Below are 24,794 nucleotides of genomic sequence, written 5' to 3'. Positions count from 1 at the left end.
CTCCCACCCTCCACCCTGGCTGCATCTGTGCTCTGCTGAGAAGTGAACAGCTGACAAGTGAAGGGACAGAGGCAGGGGGAAGGTGTCTGGTTTTAGAATGCCCTGAATTCAGATAAAAGTTCAATGACTTCAGAAAAAAATATATATATGTGTGTTAATAAATATTCTTATCTCCCCAGGAAGCTGTGAGGTCTGGCCTCCTGCGGGGCAGCCCAAGCTCAGTGGTCCTTGTCCTTTTGCTCCGCAGCGGGGTCCCCGTTGATGCACTGCCTCGGTATGCTCCTCTTCTCGTGCTTGGCTGTCCTGGAGAGGTCAATGGCTGTGTCCTCAGGGTTTTTCGTGGGGCTAAGTTTGTCAGAGCTCCTCTGGGAACTGGCCTGCTTCCCTTGGAGTTCCTCCTCATCCGGCTCCGCTCGCCAGCCATCTGCCAGCTTCTCTTGGCTCTCCGCCTTCCTGCTCACCTCCATCGACTTTTTGTGCATGCCTGGCAGGGGGGAGAGAGCAAAGCCAAGGGTGCCGGTTGCTTATTCCTGCCCAGAACTGCTCAGCATCATCTCCCCAGTCGAGGGGAGTGTGCTGCTCTGCCCTCCTGCTGCTTCCTTCTACTGTCACTTACATCTGAGGAAAACTCTTGCTAGCTACCACCATGCCCAGACCCCAGGTCTTCCTGGAGCCTTCTTTTCTCCAAGCTGAACAACCCCAGCACCCTCAGCCTGTCTGCACAGTGCTCCAGCCCTCTGATCATCCTTGTGGTCCTCCTCTGGACCTTCTCCAACAGGTGCCTGTCCTTCTTGTGCTGGGGGCCCCAGGGTAGCTCTGACATAGCATTGTCTTCAGCGAGGGGGGTGATGAATTCCCAAACCCCCAGCTGCTCCCACAATGACTGCTCACACACCGAACCAACACACAGCTAAGTGTCTGACACAGTGGATAAAGGTTTTCCCTTCCCTGGCTGTTCGGTACAAGGAGGGAGCGAAAAACCCCAAACCTGCAGCTCCTGCCCCGTTCTGGCCTGATGCTTACCCAGCAGCCAGGGGGCACAGGACCCCACCAGCCCGCTCTTGGCGGAGTTGATGATGGACTCGGGCAGCGGGATGGAGTGCCGCACCATGGCGCCGTACAGCCCGTACTCGGCCATCACGCTGCTCCGGCCCCAGCACTTCTCCCTCTTCCGCCACTTGGCTCTTCGGTTCTGAAACCAAACCTTCAGGGGTAACAGCCAGGAGAGCACGGAGGGGGTGGGATGTGGGGAGGAGGTGGCCCCACGGGTGGGCGTTCGGGATAATCGGGCACGGGGGAGCGCATCCAGGGCAGGGGGGCAGCCGCGTGCGCGGGGTTCAGGGCACGGGGGAGGGCAGCCGGGGCAGAGCCACGGAGGAGGATTTGGGGAGGGCACACACGTGGGTGTCAGCGAGAGAGGAGAGGAAGGGGGGGAGAGGGAGCACACGTTACATGAGGCTGGCCCTGACCCGGGAAGGTGCCCCCAGCCCCAGTCACTAAGGGCAACCCCTTGGTGTGCCCGCAGAGCCCCTGCGCTGGCTCTGCACGAAGCCACCAACGTCTCCTGAAGGGGTCCACATCGCACTGATGGGTGATGGCAGAGGGTGCTCAGGTCCCTCTCCCCACACCCTTCCTGTATTTAAAGTCTCAGGAGGCGTCGATACAACCCGAGTGCTGTCCAAACTCCCACCCTGTCCTTAAGGCGATGAGCTGCTCCACAAGGGGGCAGGATCAGGCCCTAAAATACCACCCCAAAGGCTACGTGAGCAAGCTGGGGAGAGCTTTGGTCCAGTGCATCACTCCTGCCTGAGTTGTGTCCCCAGAGGAAAGAGCTGAAGAGCCGGCAGTGAACGGCAGCTGCGTGGGCCAGCACTGTGTCCCCCCATCCCTGCATGTCCACTTGGGTGGGAAGCCGAGGAGCCACCCCAGAGGCTTCAGTGCCACCACTTTCCCTCCACCTCCACCCACTCGCCCTACAGCAGGTGCCGCGCAGCCCTACCTGTATCCTGTCCTCCGGCAGCTCCGTCTTCACCGCCAGCATCTCCCTGGCGTAGACGTCGGGGTAGTGAGCTTCGTTGAAAGCCTTTTCCAGCTCCTCCAGCTGGTGGGCTGTGAACACCGTCCTGCGGAGAGGAGCCAGCGTCCTGGGACAGGCTCCAGACCCTCCCGAAAACATCACCCCCTCCCTGCTGGGGTTGAAATCCTCCCCCTGCTGCTGCTTCAGCTCTTGTAGATCCCCTTCTCCTTGCTTTTTTGGGGCCACCAGCCCCTCCTAAGGGACCTGGGGGAGAGCAGTGGGGTGTGCGGGGCTCGGCCCAGCCCTCGAGCCCTACCTGTGCCGCCTCTTCTTCCTCTTGATCTGCGAGGCCGGCATCTTCAGGTCGCTGGCATCCCCGGACAGGCTGTCCTCATCTGGTGGCAGCATGGGGACAGGGGGTACACGGTCACATCCAGACCCTTCCCATCCAGATCCTTCCCATCCAGACCCTTCCCTGGCCCCACGATGAGCGGCTCCCCCCCAGTGCCACCCATGGGTGCCCCTTCCCCTCCTCCCCTGTGCCCAGAGGGGGACAGCGGAGGGGACACGGCCACCCCGGACGGGTGTCACGTCCGTGGGGACAGCAGCTCACCGGACACGCTCTCCTTGTGGCGACAGGGGGCTGGAGGTGGCCCGGGGGGACCCGCTCGGGGTCCTCGAGCCGGGAGCAGCGGCAGGGGGGCGGGCAGCAAGCAGGGGGCTCCCGGCCCGGCCAAGCCACACAGCAACCCCAAGCCCAAGCCCAGCGCCCCGCCGCCCTCGTAGCCTCCTGCGGGCCCGGGGGCGGCCCCGGGGGGCGGCTGCAGCTCGGCCTCCAGCCCCAGCAGGTCGGTGATGGCGAAGCCCTTGGCCCGCAGCCCCCCTTGGCTCGGCCGCGCCGCCCGCTCGGGGAGGGCGCTGCGCATCGCCGCCGGGCTCGGGGCCGCCGCCACCGGGACCGCAACGGGAACCGGCACCGCCGCCGCCGCCCGGCCCCCCGACGGCTCCCCCCGGCCCGGCATCGCCGCCTCCTCCCGGCCCGGCCCCGCAGCGGGCACCGCCGCCCGATGCCGCTTTTATGGGGCCGCCGCCGGGCCCGGCCCCGGGCACACCCCGGGGCGGCGGGGGGGCGATCCCGAGGCACGGATTAGCGGCCACCGGGCCCCGAGCCCCTCCCTCGGGTCCCCCCCCGGTCCCTCCCCTCGGGTCCCCCTCTCCGGACCCTCCCCTTGGTCCTCCCCATCCCTTCCAGCCCGGTGCTCTCCATCCCATCCCCTCCCGGTCCTCCCCATCCCTTCCCTCCCGCTCCTCTCCACCCCGTCCCCTCCTCTCCCTCCCGTTTCCCCACCCCGACACCCTTCGGGTCCCCTCGGTGCTGTCCCCACGTCCCCTCTCCTCGTCCCTCCAGCCCCACATCCCGGACGGGGCGTCCCGCCCGGCTGCTGTCCCCCCCCACTGTCCCCCCTGGGTGTCCCCTCTCAGCCCGGAGCCGTTTCGAGGTGCCTGGCCTCCCGGCTCCTTTTGGCTCCCAGCTCCTTGCACCTGAGCTGCAATTTCTTTCTTTGCTTTCCCCCCCTTTCCCTCCCCTTCATCTGTTTATGGAAACGATTTACAACCGGCTTACACGGGCGGCCTGATCCAGGCCTTCCCGCTGGACGGCCAGATTAACCGAGGGTCCTTCTGATAAAGATAATTACAAGGGGACTCCGCATTAACTTTGCATTATTAAAGAAAGACCCAAATCTCCCCTCGCAAGCTGTTCCTGGGATTAGCAGAACAATAACTTTCATTTAGGATAATTGCCGTGGCCGGCGCTGGGGGCTGGCGGGGGGGGGGTGCCTTCGGGTGATCGCGCTTCACACCACCAACGGGAGGTGGGAAAAGGGGGAAATCGCGCCCCCGAAGCCACCGAGGTCCCCATGGACTGGGCGTGCAGGGATGCTCGGGGTGTGCCCACCCAGGGCTGCCCCCCACCCGCCTGGGGATGGGTCACCCAAAGTCCCCTCGGGCACCTTCACTTCTCCAGAGTGTTTTTGCTGCAGGTTTGCTGGAAGCGGAGACTTTCACTGCTAGGCAGGGAGGATCTGCCACAGTAATTAGAAGCCCTAATCCGGCCACCACCCACAACAAATTTCCTGTCCGAGCAGATATTAGTGGATAAAACCCTAATTTTTGACGTTGTCCCAGAATCAGCTTGATTTCAGCAGTTTACGTTAAGGCTGAGCTGTTGGGAGAGATGATGAAGCCTTAAATATGCATATGGCCTAGTCATTTGGAAAGTTTGGGGATAAAGCACGTATAATTGCTCCTAATCAGTTTATGAAACATAAAAGCTCAAACCCAAGAGAAAGCCGATAGACGCAGAAATGGAAATAGCGATTAAATCTCCCCACGCCGGCGAGGTGGCCTGGATACGGGGCACCAGGGATGCGCCCGCTCCGGGCACACGGCTCCAGGACGGGGCAGGGGGGGACACGGGTGGTGGCAGGTCCCCTGGCTGTGGTGGCGAGGGGCATCTCCGAGGGGCATCTCCACCGGTCCTGTGGACAATAAATCAGTTAAAGGATATCTTGATATACGCTCATCAGATAGGATTATCTGGGATTAGACTAATCAGTAAATGTTTCTCTGCTCATTATTTTCCAGGGAAGATTTTCAGCTGATTCTCCGACACTGAAAGATTATTAATCGCTTAAAGAGCAGAACATCAAACATCGCTCTTGCTCTAATTTCCCTGTGGTTCCTCCCCCCGCAGCGGGCAGGGCGCATGTGCCAACAAGACCGGGAGCCCAAGGGTGCCCAGCACGCAGGACCCACACCCTAAAGCACTTTGGGATGGCACCAGAAGGGCACCGGTGGGATGGGTGCCCAGGGCTGACCCCTCCAGACCCCGGGGTGAGCCTTGCCAAGTCCTTGCGGGATTACAGTATGTGCTAAGTGAGTCCCAAACCAGCAGCCAGCGGGGTTTAGGGGCGCCTGTCTTCACAGGAACATGAAGGGAAACCTCAGAAGGATGCCCACTGACCACAGATCCACCTTCTGTAGCGATGAGGAAGGGGAATCAAAGAGGAGGCACTGAAGGGACTGGTTTAGGGGATTAGTAATGGGATAAGGCAGCTTTCACCTCCCTGGTTTGGATATGAATCAGGTCAATAATAAAGGAGAGTCTGCACCATCTGACAGTTCGTGGCTGCTCGGGGTGGAGAAGCCTCCTGTGCTCCATGGGCAGGGAGCGCACAGCCACCATCGGACCAGAGCTGGCAGCCTCGGCCAGGCGGTCCCTGCTGGCTCCATGCCGTGCACCCCACATCCAGCTCCTGCCCCAGTAAACGGGATGGGAACACCAGCAAGTTGGCAAGGGGGAGAGTCTGGGGAGAGGTTTCTGCCTCAGCAAGCTCAGACAGAAGGAAAAGGGCTTTTCTTCCACCTCCTCCACCTCCAGCTGGGAAAGAGATGGCCAAATAGTCTCCATTTTGGGGTGATGGATCTGTGGGGGCAGGTGGCACAGCCAGGTTAAACAAATGGCGATATCTGTGCTCACAGCGCTGCTGTGCTGCAGGGAGTGGATCCTTTCTGCCCCGCGCTGATGTTGGTGAAAGGCAGCATTTGAAGGACACAGGAGCCACATCTGGCTGCACACTCCGCCTGCTGTGCCAGAGTGCAGCAAGCTGGGCTTAGGGCGAGCGCCTCGGCAGCCCTAATTTGGCACTGGAGGGGGTCCCTTCCCATGTCCCAGAGACATCCCTATTAATTCCTCCGCACAGCTTTCTGTCTTAAGACATTTGCCTTTGATTAAAAAACAGAAGAGCAGTCATGGTTTAAGTGGAGTTTAAGAGCAAACCATGTGCCGGGGAATGGGGCTCTCACATCTGGAGTGCTGCAGATTTAATCAAACTGCTGGGAAGTGCCACGCGCAGACAGCTGTCACAGCAGCCTGGAGCCGATCCCCTAATTAATTCCTGGCCAAACACAGGGCAAACAAATGACCATCCAGGTGGTACACCTACAACTGCGTGATCAGAAAGCAGCACGCAAGCAGAGTTGGGGATGCTCTCCCTTGGTGGTACCCGTACCCACTGTGCTTGTTTCTGCAACCTTCGGAGCAGTGTCCTACAAAACGTGGGTTATGGCAAACAGGGCAGGTCCGGGTGCTCCTTGGTGCTCCGTCACGGCTCATTAAAGCTAATTGAAGTGGCTGCCAGAGCTGGGTCTGCGTGGGCGCTTGGGAGTCCTGGGCACACGGCAGGGCTGGACTGGGAATATCCGACTGTGAGGAGCCCCAAACTAGCCGATGGACTGTCCTCTCCAATTAGCCCCACAAAGGAGCTCTTATTCCTCCGCACTATGCTTGTCCGATTACTTTATCTTATTATTTTTTTTGATCATTCCTCCAAAATGTGCTAATTAAACAGAAATCATCAAGTCAATTAGAGAAACACTCATTAAAACAGAAAAGAAAAGAAAAATATAAGGAGAAGAGAAGCGGCTGCAAGGCTCCCAAGCACGCACAATAGCTGCCACATTCATTACATCAGCATCTCCCCAAAGAGAGGTATACATTGTCTGACTCTGGTTCAGGCCCTGGAAATGAAACTTCCCAAGCAATGGAGTCAGATTTCTTTTTGTTTTAATGGAAAAAAGCTGAGAATTACACCACCTTTTTAGGTTTCTTTTATATTTGAGAGAGCAGAGAAATGTTTGGTTCCATGAAGGTCTCAGGTCAAGGACAATGAAACTCACTGGAAGAGCTTTACTGACCTTAGTGAATCTTGAAATGAACCTAGATTGTTAACATCTTTCTTGTCCGGAAGATTTTCAGCCAATTTCTTCATTCAGAAAGTTAGCTTTCAATGGGAAATCTGCTCTGTGCTCCACATGAAACCATGTAGGAGGGACCTGCCCGTGGCCATTCAGGACAGTGGCAGATCTGGGGGCCAGATCCTGCTGGACCCTAGTGCAGGCATCTCGTCCAGGTGCCTCAGGTGTTACTGCTGCTCATCATGGGGATGGTTTTAAACTGAAATAGAGTAGGTTTAGATTAAATATTAGGAGAAAATTGGAAAAACTGGGTTGGTTTGGAGGACACTGGTCCCAGGAGGTGGGGGAGTGATGGAGAAGTGCCTGGGGGCTGGCTGGAAGAGGTCTTGGTGAGAACCGGCTGCTCTGCTGGTGCCTTGAAGGTTGCTTTTCCCTCTTCTCCACCTCCCAGCCTCCTTTCTCCCCCAGCCACCTCAATCCACCCAGCGACCAAGGCACCCGCTCTTTCCATGAGTGCCATACTGAAATCCAGTCAAACACATGAAACGGTGATTCCACTGTTTCTAATGTCTCTCTTGGGGGCAGGGAAAGGCAGATTTCACTTTATTCTGCCACAATATGGTGGGGAGCCCAGCTCAGATCTGGGTGAAGGTGTCACCCAGCCCCTTGCGTTTCCAAACCAGTTCAGCCATGCCTAATTGTAGGCGCTGCGCTATGAGACCTGACAGGGTTCCTTCTCCTTTAATTAAGCTCCAAGTTTGCTATCTGAGTGCCGTGCCATATGGTATTGATTTTTTGGCTCCGTGTGACAGCACTTGCCATGAAAGCAGCTAACCTAATTAAAGACGGGGACACCGCGCGCGCAGGCGGCTACTCTCACTCTTCCCTTTAATGCTGTGTTCTGGAGCCGCTCTCCTGGGCGCAAACAGGTGCCAAAACGTGGGACCTGGCTGGGCTCCAAGGACAAAATCCTCCAGCCATCACTACCCAATGTCCTGGTGCTTGAAGATGAATCCAAAGGCTGAGAGGCATTACACAAGCAGCATGTCCCTTTACCAAAATAACTCTGTCCCAAATAAACCAGCTGGAGGACCTATAGGAGTAACAGAAAAATAACATCAATGAATCCCCAACCGTGGATCCTCCTTCTCATATGAGTAGACACCTATGGGCTTCTTCAGCATCCAGCTGTAAAATGAGCACCAAGCAAAGCACAGCCATTATTTTGTGTGTGTGCACTTTGATTTCCCTATAAGAAAGGACACGGAGCATGAAGGACTTCCCAGCTTTCCTACCAGTTTCTGTTTTGTTTTGTTTTGTTTTGTTTTTTTTTTGCCTTGATATGATTTCTGCAACATAATCAAGGTGGACCTCAATGCCAAAACTGAATGTATTGTCCAAAATGAACAAATTGAGTGTTGCTGACAATGAACCTAATCACCTCAAGTAGGGGCTTGCACTATGGGTATTGTCACGCTCCAGGAAAAAGGAGAAAAAGGAGTGAGAGGAAGAAATAAGCATGCCTCTTGTGGGGTCATTGTCTGCAAGTCTCTGTTTTTTTTTTTTTGCTGGATTTTGAAGGTGAAAAAAAAAAAAAAAGTATTTTCTCCCAATTTGAAAACGGCAGCAGGCACTCTCATTTCCTTCTGCTTGGTGCCTCAGACAGCTCCAGTGACATTGCAGGAGGGACACCTGGACATCAGGTTTCTTCTGCACCCCTTCCTTTGCTGTTCCTGCAGTGCTTAGCCAGCCAAAGGTGAAGGAGCTGAGGAGGCTGCAGAAAACCTGGGAGATGTCTTTTGCTCTGCAGGAGCAGTTTGAGGGGAAAGAAAAGCCGAGCCCTGGTGGTAATGACATTTTTCCACATGGGTAAATGCATTGATCTGGGACAATGCCCGTGCTGCAGAGGAGGAGGAGGGACGGGAGATGTGCAAGATGCTGGAGGCAGAAGTTGGAAGCTGTGGTGTCTCTCCCAGGGCAACTCCTCTGGGGCAAGCTCAAACCCCAGCAGATCTGGATCTCTGCTGTGCTTGGAGCAGTTCCTCCCACCTCTGTCCTTCCAAAAAGCAGCCGGGTGGCCACGCATGAATACTACTATATGGTATTTATTTATTGCACAGAAGTGATGCGATGCCCCCAGAAATGTCATACACTCTACGGACCAGGCACCCTACTGGTCTGAGGAGAAATACAGGGGAGTGTTATTAGTGTCTTGTCACCGAGTGGACAAAGTGGTTTAGGAGAGCACAGGGCAAGGCACGCATCCTGCCCAAAGAGCTTAACTTCTAAGCTTTAATCAGAAGAATTAGGGCTTTACTTTGGCTCTAATTTAATCAGAAAGAATAGCGGAGGTGGTCGTGCCATTTCGTGGGCAGGGTGCTATCTGATTGGGGTGTTTTCCCTCTCGTTTTGCCTTCCCCCAGCATCACCCCCAGGTGACCAAGGCCCTACCACCAGTGGCAGACAGCATCCCAGTGGCCAGGGCTCACCTGGGAGAGCTGCCCAGGCTGGCTTTGCCCTAATGTTGGAGGCTTTGCTCTCGCTGGGCTCCCACAAGGCTGTCAGAAGTCTCAGCTAGCTGGAACCATGCGATGGATGTGATGGGAACACGCGACACATCTGATGGGGGCTCCACCAGGCCTCCTACAATTCCTCTCACTCAGCGCTTTCCTTTGGGCCATTTCATTGCCAGCAGGACTGCATCTTTGCACTTCTTTTGCCCAGTTTCTGTACCTGTGCAGTGCTGAGGCTGAACCCATTGCTTTTCTCCCCAACTCCACACCCATCTCACCCACCACACCAACATCAGACAGCTCCCTGGACGTGAGCCTCTTCCCAGCAGCTCTCAATCCTCCTTGCTGTACCCACAGAGGCACGGAAGTGGCTCTGATCGTACCAAGCAAAATCTAATCAGGCCTGTACATAAAACAGAGGGTGAAAGAAAAGCCCCGACCGTATTTTTAAATAATACCAAAAAGCTGTAAGTATTTGGTCGGCCTGCTTGTTCTTACTGCCTGGGATCAGCCCGATTATTCAGGGATTCATTTTTATTTCTGAGTTTTATTTTTTTTTCTCATTTAACAGCTGCACATTAATAAAAACTCCATTTATTGGAGGATTTGGCTGGGATTGCTATAATAAAATAGAAGGATTTGTGCTGGGCACTAAAAGAACTCTCTGCAAAAAGTAGTGTTTTTCCAGTGATTAGGAGCGCCAGAACATATTGTTTTGCCGTGTAGCCCCGTCACTGCCGGGGATGGTGACAGATGTCTTGTGTTAATGTTGAATGATTAAATGCCATTTCTGAAGCCACTCCCTAGCTGCAGAGCACGGTGCTGCTTCACCCACACAATCTGCCTTCAATCTGTTCCCCTTGCTGAGAGCATCCCGCCTTCGTGCTCGTCGAGAAACCCCCGTCCCAACCCAGGCTATTGTGGTGTCCCTCACACCTGCCACTAGCGTGGGCGCTTTGGTGGGACCAGTGCAGGATTTTACTACACCCAGCTCCTTCCTCATGCCCAGCTGTGTTCCCCTGTCCCCAGCTGTTTCCTTTCCCTCTCTTATCCCACCAAATCTCTGCAGCCCACGAGCCTCATCCTGCTTTGCCCCAGACCAGGTAGGTGACCCAGCTGGGGAGGAAAGCCCTCTGACCAGGAGGAGAACATGGGCAGGCCAGCAGCAAGGTGGAAATGGTGGCTCACTATTGTCCACCCAAAATTCCACAAGCAGCAATGCTCCTCTTCTAAAAGCCTGCTCCAGCCTTGAAAACACACAGTGATACCCAGAGGGACGTGCGTCGATCCTTGATCAGAACATCTGTATCCTCTGCGAGTATATTGTCTTTGCAAAACTATTATCTGTTTGGCATCTGTTGCAATGACCTACTCCTACAGCACAGCGCTTGGGACCCCCGCACGCGCAACATCTAAGTCCAAAGGCAGCGGGGAGGACAAATCAGGTTGTTTCTCCAAATAGAGATGATGCGGCAGGGGGGAGGGAGAAGGAGCGGGCTGGTGAAGATTTGGCGGTTCACATGCATTTACACATGCCAGTGCCAGACCTGCCAGCCAAGGGGAGAATGTGGTCAGGGGCTCTTGGGCCAGCCCAAAGGTGCAGAAAGATGCTGAGGAGGGGCAAGACCACGGCCATCCATACCATCCATACCATTTTCTATGATGGGTTAGCTCTGTGCACCCTGTGAATTCAGGGGCAAGGTCCCCACGTGTCCCAGGATCCAGTGCCACTGAAGGCCCTGGGCTGCAGTGACCTGGCTGTGCAAAGCCGAGCAGCGAGGGGTCCAAATGGACGAATTTCCACCACCTCTGCTTTAACAAAGCACAAAACCTGCCGCCACCCCCCTAATCCATCGGCCGACAGGTCAAGTAAAAGCAGGTTGCCCACTCGCTTTCACTTCTCCCCCAACTTAATCTGAGTGCTAAATTACAAGTTGATAATGGGTTCCCATTAATTATTGATTTTTCAGATAATACTTGTTAAAGTAGAATTAACGCTATTGTTTCTGAACAAATACTGCCCAAATACTGTGTTTAGCGGGCTTGTAATCAGCTTTACCCACTTCTCCTCTAATCTGATTGAAACAGATTTCCTACCAAATCTTTTTTATCATTTTGTTGATATTAAAAGGTCACATATTTGTGCTTGCCCAAAAGTTTAATTTAAGTTACTGCAATTGATTATCATTACATGTTCGCACACGAGCAGCAGAGTGCCGATGGAGGAAACTTTAATTTAGATTGGAAATAAAGGAGAGAGAAAACCAAACATGTACATTTTTCATGGCGTTTGGTGAGTGATGTTAAGCATTGTACATTTTAGCTTATTTTCCCAAGCTCTATATTATGATTCTGTTCATCATAATGCCTTTTGACCTGCTGCATTTACTCCATCATAATTATCCTTTAATACTCTTATAAATGAACTTTTAGCTTATCTTCTGTTAATTCTCAGAACAAGCAAAGCACTAACGTAACAAACAAAGCCATCTAAATAAAGTGTTTAACCCTTCTGGTGGCTTTCCCTGATTATTTGAAGGTGGACCATGATTTCAGGAGGTAGATGGCTTAATTACACCTCCTCTCAGGCGACGCAGGGCTTATGAAGGAATTTCAGCCCCTCTTCAAGCAAAGTCACATTGAACAACTCTGCAGAAATGAAAACCAATGAATTAAAACCACAACAAAACTAGTTGGCAATAGTATTGCGGATCAGTCCAGGATTTCTGCAGTGTTGGGCAGCCGCCCAAGCCGAATGGCACAGGACCTCAGGTGAGTGAGTTAGCAAGGAAAGGTGGAGGCGAGTTGCCTCAAGCACTCAAGAGGCTTCGGTTCAACATGCAGTCTGGCCACAAGCTCTCAACAAGCCCTTGGGCAACTCAATTCTTTCCAGCAGGTGGAGAGGACAGGGTCTGTCCTGTACACCCACACCTCAGAGATGAGACCATCTTCCACAACACAGCTGTAAAAAAGCATTATGGTCCTAAAAACTATGCTATCTTCCACCTTGTTCCTCCTCCACCACTGTGCTCAAGTCACGATGAGAAATGGCAAAACACCAGCTTGTTCCACTTCAGGTGTTTCAGTGTTTGGCTTATAATCACATCTCAGCTATGAGCATGAGAAAGGTTTCTATAAATATGAATATTCCAGCAATTTGATATCTCAGGAGCACCAACACCGAGGTCTGCAGTTGTAGATGGGTGCAGGCGAGACACTGGAGACACCATCTGCTAGCAGAGTCCTCCTTGTCCTTCGTAACCCAGGAGGGATGAGAGCCTCCAGTACCCCCAGTGCCTTGGACGCCTGCCACTGACCCTTCATGTCAGACTCTCTCAAACTCTTCTGCAGATGGCAAAGCTGCAGCCCATCTCTGCTGTGACCTGATTTCCCTGATTCACCTCGCGACAAAGCGCGAGGTAGCTGGCACTGGGCAGCGCCTGGGGGACAGGCGGCTGGGTACCCCAGGGCCAAGAGAGCCCTGCTGCCCACAAATTCCTCAACATCACAAACGGGGACATGACCAGTACAGGATCTGTGGTGCAAGCAGTGGTCACATCCTCAGCAGGAGGAGCCTGCTGCTGCTAGCGCTGCTGCTCTTCTCGCTGTAGTCACTCTGGTCTCCCTGATGTAGTTATTTATTATTGGCATGACAGGCAAAGCAAGAGAGGACCTTTTTCCTGAAGAGTTTGCTAAACCTGGAGCATTATTCTCCCTGATGGAGCTGAGACACAGAGGTTAAAGACCAGATCCAATACAGGCTTTGGGCTTGGTCTCAGACTTGAGATGTCGCCACTAGGCCACTGTCACAAAATTGGACCCTGTCCTCTCCTCCAGGCCGGCAGCCTGAGGCCTGCATCCAGCAGGGACTCAGCTCCTTCAGGATTTCCTTCTCCACACATATCCCTCATCTGCCTGTTTCAAAGGAGAACTGCCTTCTCTTTTAATCAGTTCATTGGAGAGTGTCTCACCTGCATAATTCCTGGAGAAAAAAGAAAAAAAAAAAAAAAAGAGGTTGCTAGAGGACAACTCATTTGAGACAATTCTTTAAACAACTGGGTAAAGTTTGCAACTTCCCAGTGAATGTCAAACAGATTTTCATGGAAATTTGGTGATATTCAGTGAAAAGATATTAGCGTGCGTAATGAGAAAATACCTAATTCTCCCAAAGAAGGTTTTATGTCTATAAGTGCATTGACAATAACCTGGAAGGGTGAGATTATAGCTAGTAATGCCATGCAGACCTCCAAAGGAGATTAACTCAGGAGTTTTGTTATTAAAGGTGTACTGTAACTCCACTGTAGTGAGAGATACTAAATAGTACTAAAAAAAAGGTTAACAGCCTTCAGCAGCACTGGGAGACAACTTGCCTGCATTGGTGCATGTTCCAATAAAAAAGGTCTCAGTGAATGGCAAATGAAACAGCCTTCCTCTTTGGTCCCAGCCCATCTTATTTTCTCTCTAATATTATTTGCCCTCACAAAATCCTGTTATAGTCTTTCCCCTGGTTTTGACAGCAAGATGATGATTCCTTCCAAGCCACAGGGCTGGATCCTCAGCTGCTGCGAGCTGACCCAGCTTTGCCAGCTAATGGGACTATGCTGACTTACATCAGCTGGGAATCTGGTTGCTCCCCTGCTTCACGTGGAAAGGACTCACAAAGATTATCACTGAGCTTTAAGACTATCATGTTTTTGTTGTAAGGAAATCACCCTAAAAGCATTTTTCCCTATTCGTTTTTTAAGAATCCAATCCTCTGTTGTAGCTTAAGGACAAGCAATTTCCTGATTACCACCAGCAGAGCCAAGGCCAACTTGAGAAATTTGTGTTTATTTTCTGATAACATAATCCATATTCCACAGAATTTACCATGTGAAATATACTCCTGTGTAATACCAAAGTGTTAATGGCACAGAGTAAAACCGCAAGCTGGTTTGAAATGCAGAGATTTTGAAGGAAAAGATATGAAATCACATAATGCAGCTCCATAATCGTTTGACAATAAATGATCCTTTTATCCGATTATTATTTTGGTTGCGTGTCTTTAATAAAATGCAGCAGTTACCCATTCCCCAAAGCATTTGGATCACAGCTGTGACCAAAGAACTGTGGCCTCTACCAAGAAAGCTGGGTCCTGGTTCTTCGTTACCCCATGCGCAACCTGAGCTCCTCAGATTTTAGGACAGTCAATGGTATGAAACATAGGATCACATACTTAATTGCTTTAAATAAAATCATTTTACCAAGGGTTACAACCCGACAGGCAGGGAATGGAGACGACTGATACAGGAGTATAAAGGCAGCACTGAAAAAGACTGTGATCAACAGTCAAGGAAATTAAGAAGGAGGCATCCACATTTACCAATCGCAAACGTATCTCCTGTTCATTAGCTAGATATCCTACAGTAGGCTGACTGTTAAGTTCCCATTTATGGTTCTGAATATGTTTTTTTCAGTCAATATATGTTTGCAGTTTTAAACAAGGAAAGAAACACTAGTCACATCCTTTGGTGTTAAGCGCAGGAAACTACCAGCTTCTTAACTTTCCAAGGGGAAATCCTAGAATGCTCATATATGACTTAGCTTGTAAAGAATTCAGGACATAGCAATAGGGAAGTATGTTTTTATGGTTTCAGAAAATACAAACGATCCTTTTTCATCAGATTAGGAGTTGGCTTAAAGAACGTAACCATATTGAAAAAATAATGCTACTGCTTCTCAAAGGAATTTAATTTCATTCCGTTAAAGAAAATAATAATAAAAAAATTGTTACACAACATTGGTTGTGCCCTTATTAACCAAATTTTAAACTTTTCAACTGTTAAATCCCTAAATCAATGCCAAATAATTCACCAGCTCCAGCCTTATCTCAACCCAGCAGTGTTGGGTTAACCAAGGGGCTACAAAATAATATTAAATGTTACTGGATTTTTGTAACATTTGCAGAGGATTCAACAATAAGTTAAGCGCTAAGTAGCAGGTGGTCAGGTCAGATACGTGAGCAAAATTTAGCCACCTGCAGAACTGCATTGTAGTTTTTAAGAAAGCTACAGCCAGATGCAAATCTGCATCTCCCTGGAAGAATATGGAGCCCAGAGATGGTCCTTTGGGATGGTGCTTGAAACAGCTGAAGAAATGTTTGAATCATGCATTCTCTCTCTGAATTAAGAAAAAACGATATATTTTTCATCATTCCCTAATGCTACCTACAGCCAAAATAATGGTCTGTTCTTGCTATACCAACTGGGAACTTGGGTGTTAATATATGGCGTCATGTACATGGTGTATGGCAAAATAATTCACTCCACAGGAAGGATATTATGGGAAATCAGGGCACAAAGATATGAGGCAGGGAAAGATTTTTCTCTTTCTCTTTCTCTTCTCTTTCTCTTTCTCATTTGTTTGTTTGTTTGTTTTTTTGGCCCCTGGGCACTGAGATGTAGAGAGGGATTTGCCAAAGGCAACTCATCTAGTCAGTGTACAAGATAATACGTGTGAAAATGTGGAGAAGAAGGTCAGGAAAGATGTACCTTCTTTTGCCTTCAAAAATTCTGCAACTGAAGAAGAAGAGTCCTTGCATTTTACCTTACAACTAGTATGATGAAGGAAAAAAAAAAAGTCCTATGAAACTGCGAATGCTTGGGAATCCTATTGCCTTGGTCATACCTTGCCACTCTCATGCAGCAAGATGCTGGCTGTCTGAGGAGTGACACAGGATGCTTGACTGCTGACCTCAGACCAGTTACACGGATATCTGACATGGGTCTGATTCTCATATCTGCCTTGCTCTACCCAATTCCTACTGGAAGCTATGAATGCTGAAGGCTCACAGCACCCCAGAGAATCAGGCATGGTGTATCTGTCCAGCAACTCCTGTGGGCTGTTTGTTTATTTATTTATTTATTTATTTTCTTGTAATAAATAGGCATAGCAATGCTGAGCACAGCAAAAAAAGATGTGCAGAAACAAAATTATGTCAGAGAACAGGTCAGCAGAGCCAGGCACAAAGGGGACAAAGCAGATGACCTGCTAGTGCAAATGCACAGACCTTCATTAAAGTCAGACACTAGGCCAAATATTTCAAGAGTAAATTGTTGTAATAAGAGTATTTTTAGAAGTCCTTGCAGCTGTCAAATATACTTGCAGACCAGTAAGTTTTCTTTCATTACTCAATCAACTATTTGAAGTTAAAGTTACTCATACAGAGCGTCTACAACAACAACCTTTGAGATTTCCCAGATGAGATGCAGATGTCCATGTAGCACATTTATATCTCCTGACCACAACTTGCTTGTCTGTATCTTAACACAGACCCAGCAGCATCCCTGGGACTGCCAAGGGTCTGGACTCCTGGCTGAAATCCTATGGTGCAGAAGGCCATGGTATATGTAGCAGGAACTGAATGGTTACATTGAGGATTGCAGGGCTGCAAGGCAGACAGCTGAGCTAAAACCCAGCTCAGGAGGGCTTTTCTCCTTCAAAGTGCTGCTGATGTGGGGAGAAGCACCGGTAGGTTCAAAGATGGAAAATCAAACCCTTAGACAACTGTGGCGATTATCAGTGGTGGTGAGAACACAATCCCTTTATTAAGCATTTAAAGATTCATTGAAACTTCTGACCGAAATCCAAAGTATGATAGACTGAGTCTCATTTCATTTATATTTTTCTTCTACTGATTCAGTAGCAGTGATCTGCAGTTTGGGTTTTTGCTTTAGAGAACTAACTGAGGCATGAAGACCGAGCGGGACAGTCCAGGCAGTCAGGCTGCCTTCATTCTGACATGACTCCCCACCAGCTCCGGCAAATTCAGACCAGAATAAAACTGAAGTCTTCAAATCAGGCTGGATATATTTTGCCTGGCACTGGGATGGCACAGATTGGAGCACTTCTTTGGCTGTTGAAAGCCCAATAGGATTTCTTCACAGATGAAGGAGCAATTCAGTTGCAGGACTGGGGTCACATCTCAAAGCACAAAGCGTGTGCACCAGCAGTGGCAGCACAAGCTGACAGCTCTAATATATTTTCTCCCACTGGAAACAAAATTTAAAAAAAAAAAAAAAAACACTATTAAACAGACAAAAAAAACTTTGTCACCAGTACACTGGCATCAGCCTAGAGGCTTAGAAACACACAGGCCCTGGGAACTTCTCTTTTCCAACCCAGGGATCCCACCCACAGCCTTTACTCTCCATGGCAGAGGCAGGAGCCGTATGTGCGTGGGGAGAAAGGCGTTTGGCCAAATTACCTTATTTATTCATGGGCCTTCCTTAATAATCGTGATAATAATAATAAATCCTGTGGGAGCAACCCAACCAATTCATGCGCGGGTGTGCAAACGGGCAATTTGCAGACTAATTGCCCCTGCACAATGCGCCACGCAGACAGGTTGCCCGAGTGCCGGCTCTGCATGCTTTTTGTACGCGGCGGCTGCCCGACAAGAGGCGGTTGAGATGCTTTCTGGGCAGACAATGGGCTTGCTCAAGTGTGCAACTATTTCGGAGGGAAGCTATCCGCCCACCCCGGGTGGCGAAGGTTTGTTCTGCCCGTGTCCAGCTGCTGTGTCCTGCCAGGAAAATACAGGGGCCATGTGTGGGACACAACAGTTTTGCCTTATTGCCTCTCCCGGCTTGGGAGGACAGAGAGAATATCAGCAGCATATGGGCCTCAGGGGATCTCAGTCATTTAACAAACATTATATGCTCCATAACAAAACAACAATATTTTGGTACTTAGATCAACCAAACAACTAAATGAAATTCCCTAGAGGGTGAGGGCTGGTATGCTAATTGGCTTGCCTTGTGGATTTTTCTATGCGGCTCCCCAAGAAACAGATTGGCCCATTTTTCAGGCAACTGATTGTTAATTGGAGTAATGAATAGCGGGCTGGAGGGGCTGGCCACTTCACTTGGTAAATTCAAACCCCTGTTATTCATGAGGATGAGATGGAGGTAAAGTGGTTTCCACAGAAGATGAGCAGCCGGGCTGGTGCCGGGTCAACCCCAAAGCATTTTCCTTTCCCTTGTGTTGGGAACCTGTCATCCTTCCCCTGTCCCCCTGGGATGCCGTGACCTTCGAACAGCTGAATCACTGGTGGGAAGGGCTCCCTGCATTGACTGCAGGAGGCCAGCCAGTACCCTCACCAAGAGACCTCCCTCCACCAGCCTCATTTTATGGGCTTTTTGGTCTCTAACACAGACAATCTTTAACACCTCTGGGAAAGTCCTGGGTCTTGCTTCATTTCCAGGTAGCTCTGATGGGTTGCACAGAAGGTCTCAAGGGGCAGGAGAGTCTGTTGGCACAGCTCCCATGTCTCCCTCTTCATCTTCCCAGCTCCTGCATCCACCACTGGCCCACACAGCCTCTGCTCTCTCCCCTTCACCCATTCACCAGCAGTGGCTTTGGTTCCCCTTCATCTCAGTTTGACAAACTGGTTAGAGGAAAGCAATAAATGATATTAGAAGACAGGTAGGTAACTCCATTTCCTTAGAAATAATAATAATATTTAAAAAAAAATGTGACACATAAGAGAAAGAATTATATTCAAATGCAATTAATGATGTTTGGGGCCTGAATTTCTGGGTGCCTAAGCTGGGTGCTCCAAAAGGCCTCAAAGGGCAGGGAGGCTGCTTTAGGACAAAGTTCTTCTTAAAGTGCCTCGGGTTGGACAAGCAGAGATTCCCTGTGTTTGCTTCCCCTAATGGACCATAAGTATTCACCCAGGTACTTCTGCATTTACCCAGGCACTTCTGCCTTCACCTTGGAAATGAGTACTTTATAACCAACAGTGAATTCATCACTGGGACACTAGAAAATACATTCACTTTGTAGGAACTAAAACAGTGAACATTAGTGTAATTTTTCAAGGAAGTTTAGAAATACTGGAGAATAGTCTTTCTCCATCTCCTGAGGCATAAGGGATGGAAGGCTAACAACAGGCTGCCACTTACATTTATTTGTCAGTAGTTGGCCCAAGACGTGAAACAAATAATTGAAAAGACTTCCTTTCTTCCAAGGACACTCTATGTGATTATTTCACATATAAGACTTTAGTACCTCCTAGCAAATGAGGTGTTCACAGCGTTTCAGAGAAGAAAAGTGACTTTCTGGGTCATTCTCTCATAGAGGACTCTAAGCATTCCTTGCTGGTGTACAGGGTCAGACAACAGGGCATGGATAATTTAAAGAGTTGAACCATTGGTTTATGAATTACAGGGGAGTTGGCAACTAGTTTAATTTCCATGCTTTCATTTCACATCCAGCAACAGAACAGTACCAATACTGAGGAAAGACCTTCAGTTTTTTGTTCTTCATAATTTTAAAGTACTTTATATAAGTCATTGAAAATATCAAAACAGACACAAAAAATCATCATGAAATTAAGTAGTGTGAAAACCAGAAACCACACAAAACTACAAATAATCACACAAAACCCACAACTACTATCTATAGTTAGCAGTCCTACTAAAACAGCCTTGAAAAAGCAGAAAAACAGCCTTGTCCCAGGCTGTTGTAATCAAAATGTTAGCCAGCAGGGCTGGCTAACTGGGAGGTGATCCTACCCCTCCATCCAGTACTGGGACAGGGCTTGGAGAGTCTCTTGGAGATACTAAAAGCCCGTATGGACAAGGTTTTGAGCAACCTCACCAAACTTCAAATCTGACCCTAGTTTTAGAAGGGGAAATTCAAGAGGTCAGTAAATCATTTTAGGATTCAAATATCATGCACAAAATGTTTTTTAAAACCAGGGCATTTTTACAAAAAATGTCATTTCTGAACCTTGTTGTCATACATCATGCCATAATAGGTCTCGAAAGCTTTACAGAAGAGGTTGAGATCACTTTTTTGTAGGTGGAGCTGACCCACAAGGTGAGCAAGGACTTTCCTCTAACTTGGAATATTCAAAACTGACTCCAAGATTAGGACAAGTTCATAAAAGTCTTTATTAACAAAAGCCTGGTCAAGGCACAGGCTGTCTATTCAGCTAGGCAAACCTGTGCCCCTAAACAACCAGTTCAGCTAATGAATAATACACCTTTTTGAAGGCATGCTTGGTCCACACACTTACAGGCAAAACATACATTTTCCACTGCCATCCTCAGCATGAGACACAGGGAACAATTCCCAAAAACACAAACATTTAAAAATGGTAGCAGTTTGTTTTCACTCCTTCTCTCCACCCAGCTTAATTGTTCTTTAAAACAAGCATGTAGAAGGAATTATAGATAATATGCGGCACAGTGCTATGTGACAGCCCACAGATGGATGCACTTCTAATGAATCTGAAGAAGTTAAAAATGCACTGATAACAGACATGAAAAAAATCTGGGGAATTTTCCTTAATTAGATTACACTCTGTGCACCCTGTCTGAATGAATGAGGACACAGCAGTGGAAACCGCCTGACAGCACTGTTAATGTAGCCGGTAGGGTTTGTAGTAGCGGACATCTGTTTAAAAGCTGTGATCCAAATATGCCCCTAGAGGCCAATCAGATGGGTTTTCTTCTAAAACATTAAAAGCTGAATTCGTACATGATGGAAGCAGGTGCAATTCCATTAAACTCAAAGGTATTATCACTCACCAAACTGCAACATCAGTCCAGATTTTAAACGACTCCTACCAGCCTGTAAGTGAGGCAGAAGTACAAGAAGAAATAATCACATTCATGACAAAATGTTCAAATAACAGCGGGGTGCAGCAATGCTGTTTGCCAGTCCAGGGCCCTAGCGGTGTGCCCTAAAAAAGTGACTGAAGTGCAAAACGTGTTTTGCTCCTACTCACTGATCTCCAAGTCAAAGACTTGAACATTTTGCTGCATTTCCTCCCTCATGCTTAGCGGTCTTGCTTACAGACATACATACAGATGTATCGCCTTGCCTAGAAAAGCAATAAAAATAATGGTATGGTTTTTGTTGTTGTTGTTTTCTTTGAGAACAGAATCAATTCCAGTTTTATTCCAATAATACAAGCCCAGGTTATATATAGAAGAGGTCCAGAAAGGGAAAATCTGGGCATGATCCCCACAAATATCACTGCACAAAACAGACGCACACCCGTGTATAAATAAATAACCACTAAGCCATTCCCATTCATGTTTCTAACGAGCACAAGCTATTTAACAAATAATATAGGTCAATTATGTAGGTCGTGATAAATTTGTGAAGAACTTCAGCCTGTAGGGCACCAGAAAGACCACGTTGAGGCAGCATTTTCAAAGTTACTGCTCACTTCTGCATGTGGATCGCAAAGAGCAGGGAGAAACAACAGGGACATGCTTGGATGTTCATATTATCTGGTAGTGCAGCCACAGCTGAAAACATCATTGACATCCCCTGGGAGACACCCTCTGTGATACAATTGCAGAATGGTGGAGCCCTTCCAGCATTTATTGCAGACAAATCCAGTGCACAGCCATAAATATAATACCGTACCACATCCAGCCTTCAGAGCCAGAGGAAAATACATGTATACCAATTTGGTCTGATACTAGAGGTCTTCAGAGTTTGAGTTTATTGCCACATGATTTCATATAGCCTGAAAAAAAAAAAAAAAAAAAAAAAAAAAAAAAAAAAAAGCCTGGAAGGCAAAATACGTATTACTTCAGACCACAAAAAATATCAGCACATCACTAGAAAAGCCAAGAAAGAGATAGAAATGCAAAGTACTCAGTGAAGGAATAATGTTAGTATGTCAAAGGCATGTTTTAATCCTGAGCTCTAGGAATACAAGGCTTGTACACATGCTGCTCCTCCAAAACTTTTCAACCAGTTACTAGTCCTGGCTACATTTGCCAAAAACATAAATGTTTCAAGGAGATTTAATTTTTATGAGTTTGTCAAAAACTGGCGTGCTCCCAGAGGAAACAGAGAAAAATCTTATTTATGCTTTCTCTGTGGGAAAGGAAATGGCCACTCAGCATTTATTTAATATGTTTGACAGCAGCCCTCTGACCAGGGATGGGTGCAGCTCTGGAGAAGCAACAATATAGGCTAAGCCCTGCCTTTTTTAAAATACCTGGGAGGAATTATGGAGACTGACATCAGACAAATAGTGGGTGCCATCTGGGGTTTCAGGTAGTCACATCTCAGGGAGTCACCTGAGGTTCTCTACTGCACCTTAAATGCACATTTGTTTTTGACATTCCGAAACCTGCACTGCTGCAAGAGAGCCATTCCTCAGGCAGGCTGGGGGGGCAGCACTGAAGGAAACACCAAGCGATAAAGGGGGCTCTTCATTATTTAAATAGTTCTCCAGGTCTCAGAGGGCAGATGTTCAAAGCTGCACTTGTGCATCCAATCCAGGTCCACCTCATGCGGCCTGAATTCATTTGTTGGCCACGAATCAACTGGTGGCAGAGATCCTTTCTCAAATAACTTGTCCCAAGTAGCCTGCATTCTAGCTAAGGTATGGTATATATAACACACAAAGCTATGAATGCACATTTATGCAATATATTTAATATGTAGGCACCATGCTGGAAAATTTGTTACAAACCTCATAGTATATGGCTTGAGTTATTTATGGGAATGACCACAGTAAGAAAACTTCAGAACAAATGCAGAACCTTTTAAACTATCCATACTTCCACTCAGGGCCCCAGACGAGGTGAGGGGGGCGGTTTCCAAGAGCAGACCAAGAACTGTTCCCTGTGCACATAAATGATTCTTTCACAGGAGGAAAAAAAATAATAATTATTAAAACAAAAACATTACAGTTTTACAGTTTTCTGGGTTCTCTGATACTAATTGCAGCACAGCTAAAACGTTGCAAGCTGCATTTACAAATATATGTGCAGGACATTTCATATACAAGAGACAAATACTACACTGTTTTGCCCTGTCTCTAGGGAAATGGTGTTGCTGATAAAATACTGCTCTCTGCTGGCCTGGCCTGATTTTCTTCCCCCTACCTAGCAAAAAGGGGGAATTTGGTGTTTTGCTGGATCTTCACTTGTATCTTGCAGCAAGATACAAAGTGACAAGTGACAGCAACACTTTTCATTTAGGACTAAAAAAATAAATAAATAAAATCATATTGCTAAGTAAAATAATCCTGATGTCACAGAAATCTTTTGTGTTGAAGAATGTAAGTAGTACTTGAGTCTGAGTATTTATCTCTCCAGAACCATTTGTTTTCTTACAACTTGAAAGAAGATATAGGCTATTCATGTAGCAGGCTACCCAATGCAACAAGCTCAGGTAAGGGTGTATTTTTAAAGGCAAGGGACTGAAGTCCTGTTCTGCATATTGGGAAACTTGCTCCTAGGTGGGAATTTTCACATCAGCCCAAAATCCTAGAGACAACCACAGGATTTGAGAGAGAGCTCCCTGGTCCCCAGGTCCTTGAGAGGACAGCTCTAGGCCTGGGAAGCTCCCTGCCCAGAAACCTGTGGACTTGTTGTACTCACTATGCACATTTGTTGTTATCTTACCAAAAAGCGATCAATCAAACTGAAAAACAGTTTATTTGCAAAGAATTTACTTTCCCACTGCACCACACTGCCTGCCACTAGGCATCTGTGTGCTACAGCTCACTAGCAAAAACTGTAAAACTTGACCTTTTTAATGTCAGCTTATCATCTTCAGGGGCAGAGTGCTTGTCCCAGGGATAAAGGATATTTAACAAGCAGTTTGCTGAGCTTCTCCTGTTTACCTTCTTCCTTATGGACCTGCAGCCCCAAAGTGCTACAGGGGCAATTTTGAGATTAGTACCTATAGGAATTACTAGAGCACGCTCAGCTGTTTGTTTTTTTTTCAAGCTACCTGCAGACTCCGAGAGGTTTCTATAAGGTTTCTTGTATTTTCAGGGTCTCTCTTGCAAACTAGGAAGGTTAGAAACGAAATAAAGTGTGAATTCTATTGCAATCACATCACTAGGGAGCGTCAAATCTTAAAGACTTAAAGTTTTCATGCCTTAATCTTTCTATGTAAGATTTTCCCACTAAGAGCAAAAATCCTTTTAAATATAGTTAAGCATCATTAAAGCAAGTTAGAAAACAGTTGGAAAGTTCAGTTTTCCTTACATGAGCAAAACAGACAGGGAGTTTCATGGGAACAGTAATGATCATTTGAAATTCCTCAATGCCTGCAATACGTAGGGCTCGGAAAAAAATAATTTAATGCCCAAACAGTGCTACAAGGAAGCAATTTACTGGAATAAAGAGTACCCAGCAAGACTCAGCGCTCATTCCAAAAGTGGGATCACTCAGCACAGATGCCTGCACCTGCACAGCACTGTAGGAGCAATAGCAGAGCTCAGTGGAAGATAGGAGCCTCCCGCACACAGCAAACAGCATCATGGCACAAATGGCTGCTCTGCATCTGATTTCCAAATATCACTTTTCTCTTTTCTTCATGTCTGTGTTTCCTGCTGAACCGTCACGTATCCTCGCTCCAAAAACAATGCTCTTGATTCTTCCAGATTGGGTGGAGTGGTAAGCTGCTGCAGAAGCAATTTTAGCTGGTGAAAGACAAAGTGACTTATGTGGAAGAAAGCCATTAAGAAATTT

The 24,794-nt window shown here is 48.3% G+C and overlaps 1 protein-coding gene across 1 annotated transcript; it reads right to left on the bottom strand.

Annotated features, from left to right (window-relative positions):
* Window positions 1-218: 218 nt before the first annotated feature.
* VSX1 (visual system homeobox 1) lies at window positions 219-3,039 on the bottom strand (the record flags this gene model as incomplete). Its single annotated transcript, XM_082758430.1, has 5 exons — window positions 219-484; window positions 1,024-1,204; window positions 2,000-2,123; window positions 2,334-2,412; window positions 2,631-3,039. The coding sequence occupies 5 exons, from the start codon at window positions 3,037-3,039 to the stop codon at window positions 219-221; spliced, it is 1,059 nt and encodes a 352-aa protein (XP_082614556.1).
* Between the last annotated feature and the right edge of the window lie 21,755 nt (window positions 3,040-24,794).

This window comes from Aythya marila (genome assembly GCF_965140915.1).
Source record: "Aythya marila genome assembly, chromosome: 3".
NCBI lineage: Eukaryota > Metazoa > Chordata > Aves > Anseriformes > Anatidae > Aythya > Aythya marila.
This window is presented reverse-complemented; position numbering and strand designations above follow the sequence as displayed.